At 48.3% G+C, this 8420-nt stretch overlaps 1 protein-coding gene across 1 annotated transcript in view; it reads left to right on the top strand.

Annotated features, from left to right (window-relative positions):
* Nucleotides 1-6182, top strand: part of ARHGEF26 (Rho guanine nucleotide exchange factor 26) — a 180362-nt gene extending 174180 nt beyond the window's left edge. The window contains exons 13-15 of the mRNA XM_013006250.2: nucleotides 984-1051; nucleotides 2966-3070; nucleotides 3892-6182. Coding sequence (XP_012861704.2) covers nucleotides 984-1051; nucleotides 2966-3070; nucleotides 3892-4034 — 316 coding nt within the window. The 3' untranslated portion in view covers nucleotides 4035-6182. The remainder of the gene's footprint in view (nucleotides 1-983; nucleotides 1052-2965; nucleotides 3071-3891) is intronic.
* Nucleotides 6183-8420: the final 2238 nt, after the last annotated feature.

Below are 8420 nucleotides of genomic sequence, written 5' to 3' on the forward strand. Positions count from 1 at the left end.
GGTGGAGGCCCCCGGGGAGGGACAGACAGCTGGGTTCGGAGCGGAGCGTGGTGCAGGTGTCTCTTTGACGTAGGTGAGTGGAAATAGACCTGCATGAGGCTCACTTACCTGGGAGCTTCAGTCCATTCGCCCCATCTTTAAAACGGACCTGTTGGAGAGAGAAAATGGGTGGAAAATGCATGGATCTGACACGGAATATCTGTTTAATGATACTTTCAGTGATCTTAAAGTGTGTATGTGTTATTTGACTCTCCCAGTAAAAAACTGGAGGTAAATATGTTATGGATCCCTGGACCTGCTCCCCTGAAGCTTTTGACCTTTTACCAAGTAATTATTCTATTTTATGTTAACTATAGCTTATTATCATTTTAAAAATTATGGTTATTTTCTTTTTCCTGAAAGTTTATTGGTGTACTGACTAAACTATTTTAAGCATTTTTAGAACAGTAAAAAATTTAGACAACAAACTTCTATTTCAGTAAGGTTTATATTTTGGTGAAATTACTTTTACAATATTCACCTGAGCACTAAATATTAAAGTTTCTTATCTTTTCCAAAATGATTTGTGTTTATTTGGGACACAAGGGAGTGGCTAGCGATCGATTGATCTAGGATTTTTTTTTAACTCAGATATACCTTTTTGAAACATTAAACATCAGATCGCAAGAGTGTACAAAACAATGTGTTGAGATTAATAACACGCTAGTATAAAAAACACATTATTAAATGTTAAACTCTAGAGAAATTCTGTTGGCTCAGCGGTTGGCTCCATTCATTCCGCATCATTCAGCAGCGCCGGCTGGTGTTCCGCCTGCTTTAGATTTCCCAGAGTGTACTTTTTAAGTAACTCTTTCCCTTGTTATGAAAGCCAAGCTGTGTCTGGCGAATTTCTCCTCAGTGTTGTGGGAATGGCTGTGTAGGTCGCGCATTCTTCTTTTTCTCTGGACCATGAATTTCTCAATTGGACCTGCCTCTGTGTTTAGGAGTGAACGGGCCCGTTGGATTACCGCCCTGGGACACAGCAGCGGGAAGCAGCCTCCAGACCGGACCTGTAAGTTTTCCCCCCGAGCAGCCCGAGCTGAGATGGGAAGTGGAGGGACTCTGCCCTCTGGTGGACACTAGGTTACTCAGACCCCAAGCCAATCCCATTGAGGCCCAGACCATTCTGACTCCGAGCCACCCCCATGGGGTTTCCAAGGTGGTAAGTCTTTATACAAGCAGACTGCCACACCTTTCTCCCTCAGAAAGGTAGGTTTGAACTGCTGGACCCTGGGCTAGCCATGAATCACTGTGGCACCAAGGCTTTCGTTCATGGACATCCCCACAACACCAGGTTTCCCTTTTTACTGCCTCACACTAGAGCTGTGGGAGCCCCAACTTGGAAGTCAGAGGTCCTGAATTCCAATCCAAGACGCAGTTCTTCGTTGTGTAACCACGGCCGAGCATTGCTTCTGGCGTCAGGCACATCCCCCTGTCCTGAGATCAGCTGCCAGTCTACCTCATGCAACACCACCAGTGTCCGAGTAGAACGGGGTTGCAGGCCTCCCTTTGAAGGCACCGCTCAGTGGGCTTGAACCTCCCACTTTGTAGTTAGCAGCTAAGCATGCCACCAGGGACTCCCAGACACTAGACTCACAGCGCACTGCCGACTGACAGCGGCCCTGCAGGGCAGGGTAGCACTGCCCCTGTGGATTTCCAAGCCTGTAACTCTTTACAGGAGTAGGAAGCCTGCCTTTTCCCCTGCAAAGCCACGTGATTTCAAACTGCTGACCTTGGGGTTAGCAGCCCAACACATGACTACGAGATAGAGCACGGGCTTGTTGTGAGTGAGAGACTAGGTAATAGCAGAACATCAAAGCCCTGCTTGACCTGTGAAGCTCTTAATCTTGTAAACATTGCTCATGGGTAATGATCGCATGTGTAAGCCTTCTCCATGCTAACCTTCTGATTCTTAGTCAAATGTGTGTTTAACCTAAAAAAGTGCTTCATGAGTCCTTTGTGCCTGCCTTTCTTTTAAATTAACGGATAATGGTAAGAAAATCTATTTCCTCCTCCTAGGGAAGTAGGAATTGGTGCAGGAAAGGGGGAATGCATGCACTGGACGATGTGTGGAACACTCAAAAACCCTCCCTCTTGTGTTGACTTCGACCCGCTGTGGGGGAAACTTGGAAATGGATAATGGTGATGGTTTTACAAGATGGTGAATGTAATCAGAGTCATTGAATTTGCACACTGAAAAAGGATTGAAATAGGATTTGTTAATATCATTAGGAATATGTATTTTAACACAGTAACAAGATCAGGTTATTGGTTTGAAACCCTTTTGATTGCGTTTCACAGTCAGGGACAGATTATTTGAGCGAGAGGTCACAGCCCTCCGTTGGGAGTCGCTAGAGTTCATTGTGTCCTGTCATAGGACCTTGCTGTAGGGAAACGCCAAAAAAGGCCTTCGACTTGCCTCCTGAGGGCCTTTTATTTCTCAGCACCTCTGGCCATTTGCATCCATCGCTGCTGGCGGGCTGAGCAACCACGCTGAGGAAGAGCCAGGAGAACGGGGTGCTGGGTGTATTGAAAATGTTAGCACCCCAGGCATGGCCTTGGTACGTCACCTCATCGGCCTTGCTTCTGCTTCTCCCACGCACAATGGCAGTGTTCCTCTCTGTTGGGTGGGGTGACTAAAAAGTCCCTGTCAAGACTGTTACTGAAGGCGCTCACAAATCAGAGAAGGCCACTCTCTTTTGATTCTGAACTTCTGGGACCCTCAAAGTGTGTACTCCGGCCAGAACCCCAGAAAGACTCTCTTTGCTGAGATCAGACTGACTTGCTTTAGCAGTGCCCGCTGCGAATTGCTCAGAAGGAGCAAGTAGATGCACATGGTTGATTGATTGATGGATGGACTGATTGATTAGCAGCAGTGTTGTTCTCTCTGTGGCTGGGAACTCAGCATGCCACCTTTCCTGCGCAGCACTGACCCAGGTGGAGATCATTAGATCGTTTACTGCGAAGCAGCCCGATGAACTGTCCCTTCAGGTGTCGGATGTGGTCCTCGTTTACCAGCAAGTCAGTGACGGTGAGTGGGGTATTATACGGAGCATCGCAGTCCTGAGTCCAGGGGCCAAGAGAACTCCCGAGAGGTCTAATTTTCTTATCAGTACCTGCTTTCTATAGAACCTGGCCTGACCCAGTAGTGTGTGAGACCACACAGGTACTGCCTGCTTGTCTTGTCTCGGTTCTTGTTCCTTTTCTTCTGTACTGGGACTTCATTTCCCAAGTCAGTGGCTCCTAAGAGCCCTCAAGATGTCTTAGAAAGGTGTTTAGGGGAGTTTGTCATGTTTGAAATCGTTTACCCTAAATAGTAGTTGGTGCAAATTGAACATGCTCAGTGACTCACCAAAAGGCTTGGAGGGTGGAGTCCACCCAGAGGTACCTAGAAAGGAAGGCCTGGCTGTCTTGTTCCCAGAAAGAGCCACTGAACACTGTGTGGAGCACAGTGCTAGCCTGACAACTGGAGATGTAGCCTCCTTCGCCTCATTTCCCAGTGTTCTTTCATGGGCACTGGCTTCTCATCTGTGAACATTTAATGTTCATTTAATGCTTTTGATTAGAGACACCATCGTATGGCTAGTCATCCAAAAGGCAGCAAGGACAGTTTTCCTCCCTCCTGAGTCCCCCAGTGACCTAGTTCTCCCTTACTTTCAAACGCGAGGGAAACAAGATGTTGACCTGCTGCCTCTGACCAGAGTGTCCTCTCCCCCGCTCAGCCCACGGTCACCGGCCCTCCATCCCAACTCTGCCCTCCTTGTCCAGGGTCTGATCTCCTCGACATCCTCTGTGCAGTGGGCACTCCCCTAGACCTGTGCTGCTTGATGCAGACTCCGTTCTTCTTTGCAGGCTGGTATGAGGGGGAACGGCTGCGAGATGGAGAACGGGGCTGGTTTCCTATGGAATGTGCCAAGGAGATAACGTGTCAGGCCACAATCGACAAGAATGTGGAGCGGATGGGGCGCCTGCTAGGCCTGGAGACCAACGTGTAGCCCCTTGGACGACCTGTCGTTACTGCGCGATTTGCACCTTGTGATGGTGGGCTGATTTTCTTGTTCGTTTTAACACAGCCCGTTTACTTCAAAGCATGAAAACGCTTGCCTCAAAGCTTCCCGGTGATTGCGCGCTCTCAGGAGAGCAGCCGCTGGGTAGAGCTCGTTCACACAGCTCAGTTTGTGCACACCGTCCGCTGCAAACCTCTCCAGATGCACAGAGCCTGAGACTGCCCTTTCAGGGCTCAGGCGGCTCTGCTCCTAGGCTCTCCAGGTTGTGACATAAAAATGCATCTGGGCTGCTGTGTCCTGGTTGTCTCCACCCTCACCCTTAGCTAGAGCCCTCCCGGCCCGTCTTTAAACAGCTCCTCTAAATGGTTCTCCCTGGCCGGGTGAGAATTTACATCCTACAGGAATATCAATATTTTGCTGCCTCTAATTTTCAAGACTTGATTTTAATGCTGAGTTCATTTCAAACGTTGCTGGTAAAGTTCAGAGAGTGAGCTGTTACGTGTTTGGTTTTTTTTTTAAGTCTCTTCCCAGAAAAGGGATATTGGCACTTGAATTTCAGACACCTTTTTCCCTTCAGTACAAGGAAATAAGGACTCTTACTTAAGGGCTTGCTTTTTATTTTTTAGAGTTCACCTCACCCAACGTTGGTCTTCTCAGACCTGACAGCACAGACATTCGGTGAGCACCTGTGAGCAAAACTCCTGAGCACAAGGCCACGCCCTCCTTTGAAAACTATTCCCTGAGGAGTTAATACACGGACAGGACGCTGCCTGTCCTTCACTAAAGCAAGGGTTTTGGCCATTCCTGCTCCCCCTGCCCAATAGGAAATTGGCTGCAACACACCTTCACAAGCTCAAGAAATGGGAGAAAGGTATTACACAGCCAGTATGGTAGCTAGACGCAACCTGACGGTTTGGCCATAACAGAAACGTCTCATCGTGTTCTGCACAAAAGCCTCACTTGATGAATGTGGAGTCTCCCTTAACTGGAACTTTGGGCAGAATTTTATTTTGCCCACTGGTGTAGGGAGAGGCAAAAAGGTTAAAGGCTCGTGGGCCTGCTTAGCGGTTGGTGGTCCGAACCCACCCAGAGACTCCTGCTTCCCAGCGGTCTCCGCGTGCACAACCCTGGGAAGCAGTTCTGCTCCGCAGACACGACGTCCCGCAGGTTAAAGTAGACTCGGCTAACCACGCAGGGAGAAAGCACAGTCACCGCGGCCGTAGGCTGGCCTCACAGAGCATTAAGGGGAGGCTGGAATTCAGAGAGAGAGAAGTGACTATTATTCTTCCCTGGTTTCGCTCACTGCCCCAGTCTTTTCACAACGGGATAAACATCTGAAAGGTGTTCATGTTATCTAAAGATTCACATCTGTGTGGGACACATCCCGACAAGTGTGCCTGGCTCACGCCCCGCCTCCTGCCAGCTGGGAGTGAGCAGAAAAGCAGTACATTGGGGTTCCCCCACCCCCACCTGCTCTTTTTTGCTCTGCAAACATTTCCTGTTTTAAAAGCCAAGTCCAGTCCCAAGCCCCTTGAAGTGTGGACGAGCCTGTCCATGAATACCAGGGGACCGACCGCAGCAGTGATGTCTGGGGTTTTGTTTACAAGGGGTCTCTGCTATATTGGTTATGTCAGCAATTTTATGAGAGGGGACACTAACATGGTGTAATCTAATCTAATGGGAGGTTTTCATTTAGAAAGGGAACTATAGTGTCACTTGCCAAGAGATTGTTTTGTATTATTTTTGCTAAAACCTTTTGCTAAGAAGCAACTGCGTCGTGAATCCTGTGAATTAATTTATAAGTAGAAACACGAAGCCATTTGGACAATGTGTGCATCTTCTACATCAAACCCTTATTTGCCAAGCAGATTCGCCTTGTTGTTAGGTAAAGCTGTTAGGTGGCAGGTGCTTCACACATTGACTGTGTTTCATTTCAACTATGAATTGCCATTTCTGCAGGACACAGGGTTCCCCCACCAAACTTAGTCCTACGAGTAGCTTCTCGGACATGAACAGTGACTGCATTCCATGACCTGTGGAGGACAAGAACATCCGTTGTTGTCCCAGTAACTTGAGACTGCTTTGTATACTTTTGGTCAAATTTGTGGATGTATAAAGATTTTGTGTATACTTGGACCTTTGTGGTGTGATTTAACTTCCTGTGTTTGCTGGACATTTAGTTAAATCAGAGCTTCTAATCAAAAGGCGTCTCAGCTAACATTGAAGGGAAGTAATGTTGTTGTGTGTTTTTCCGCCTGTGTGGGTCCACATTGGCACCAGTTGCCCTATTAGGTGCAGACCATTCTTAAGAACTGGGACCAAGATGTTTTTTAAAACTTTTTATGAGGTATAATGGGTTTGGTATATACTATGTGTGACATTTTTATCTAAAAATGACGTGGAGGCAGCTTCTGGCCGCCTCTGACGTCACAGGAGTGAAGAAGCAAACTCAACGGCAGACCGCGGTCAGTCCCAGGGAGGCCGAGGGCAGACATGCCTCCAGCCTCCACGCCCGCTGACCAGTCCTGACGCCCGCCATCCTTCCGCCACACTCTCAGACCCGAGGTTCAACATCCATGGGTCGATTCCGACGACCAGCCGCAGGACAGGACAGGGTAGAATGGTTGAGTTTCCGAGACTGTAACTCTCTCTGGGAGTAGGAAGCCTTTTCTTTCACCCATGGAGCTACTGCCGACTTCAAACTGCTGGCCTTGTGGTTAGCAGCCCAATGGAGCTCCTCGGCTAGGTTTGATAATTCATTGCAATGACCATTTAGAACTCAGCCCATACTCACAATTCTGGGCTTTGTTTGGGAAGTTAACAGGTTACAGTTTGGGATCAGAAATGTTCAGACAGTAGGCATAAAAGAAAAGCCACTTTTCTCACACTGTCCTGTTTGACATACAGGCAGTCGGGTGGGAGACCGGCCAAACCCCAGGAGGCACATGTCATTCCATCATAAAGAGGGGGGAAAGGGGAGGGGGGAGACGATGGCATGGGGGGAGCAGGGCAATAACCCACCCAGGGGGTGAGTATTGATTATGTCTTCACAGAATTGGGAGTGTGCGTGCAGATCTGAGCACCACAACCACGTGGAGCAACTCATGAGCAGAGTGGCTACTGGGCCAGCCCTAATCAGAGCCAAACTGACCCCCAGCCTAGAAGTACGTGCGACAGAGGACAACACTAAGCCTATAGGTTGGAGAGAGGGGCAGGCATGCCACACCCACATGGAAGCAAACCAATAAGGAAAAAGAGGTTCTAGACCCTGTGCTGGCACGCCAAGACCTGCGAATGGAGTCCCTCCCTGCACAGAGTTGCTAAGAGAGAGGACTGTAGGGCTGACAGCAGCTCAAGACATGACCCCTTGAGACGAGGACACAATACAGGGGCCACACGGGGGGATAGTGAGTTCAGTCTGAAACCAAACACACCTCCCCCCCACAGCGGGGAGAACATAACAGATCAGCAATGAGAGCAAAGCCAAGCCACAAAAAGCCCTGAGGAGGTCCCAAAATAGACTTCATGCAGGGAGGGGCAGTTCCTGGACCCACCAAGGCCAGTGGGGAGATAGTCATAAAGGTCAGTGGACAGACCTGAAATTATCTATGCTTGGGGGGGGGAAGGGTTGCTAGTTATTATTTTTCTTTATATTTTTTCTGTTTCTTTTTTTTCCTCTTTTTATTCAATTATTTGTTTCCTTTATGTATTATCTGTTATTGTTGGTTTGCCTACCTCTGTAAGATAGGCACGGAAGCAAGCCGAAGGAGAAAGCAATGGGACCAACAGTTTCGGAGGGACTTAGGGGGAGGAGGTGGGGGGGTGGGGACTGTGAACAAACAACACCATACACGGGAACAACTAGGGAATTAAAATCACACCACCGACAGTAATCTGCCTAACGAGAGTGAACCTGAAAGTTGGCCACATCTGCTTTTACAGTTCCTGCTGTTACAGTCCCTCACTGTGAAACTGTTTCCATTGCCAACAGCAAGAAGGAAATGCAGCAATTGATGCCGCCTTTTGAAAAAACGCCTTCCAATTATGTACCTTTCACCATCTCAAGTCAAAGAGGTCTGCTCTCCCATTGCGCTGTATGATGGCAGCTGCTCATGGGCAGGGGATTACTGAGGGGGAAGCATCGTTGTTAACACTGTCTTCTGACACTGGGGATGTCTTCTGGATTGTAGAAGGTTGCCCAAACCCCTGTACTGCTGACACACATTCTTCTGCATAAAACGGAATTTCTCCCCACTTTTAGTTTATCTTGCCTCTTCATCATTTCTGGTAGACCCTTTCCAAGCCTAGCACAGTGCTTTCGATGTCCAGTCCCCTTTCAATCATGCATTTCACCAAGCAATAAGAAGGAAAAAG

Source organism: Echinops telfairi, unplaced genomic scaffold, assembly GCF_000313985.2.
Source record: "Echinops telfairi isolate 266 unplaced genomic scaffold, ASM31398v2 ScPeMD7_7421;HRSCAF=8459, whole genome shotgun sequence".
NCBI lineage: Eukaryota > Metazoa > Chordata > Mammalia > Afrosoricida > Tenrecidae > Echinops > Echinops telfairi.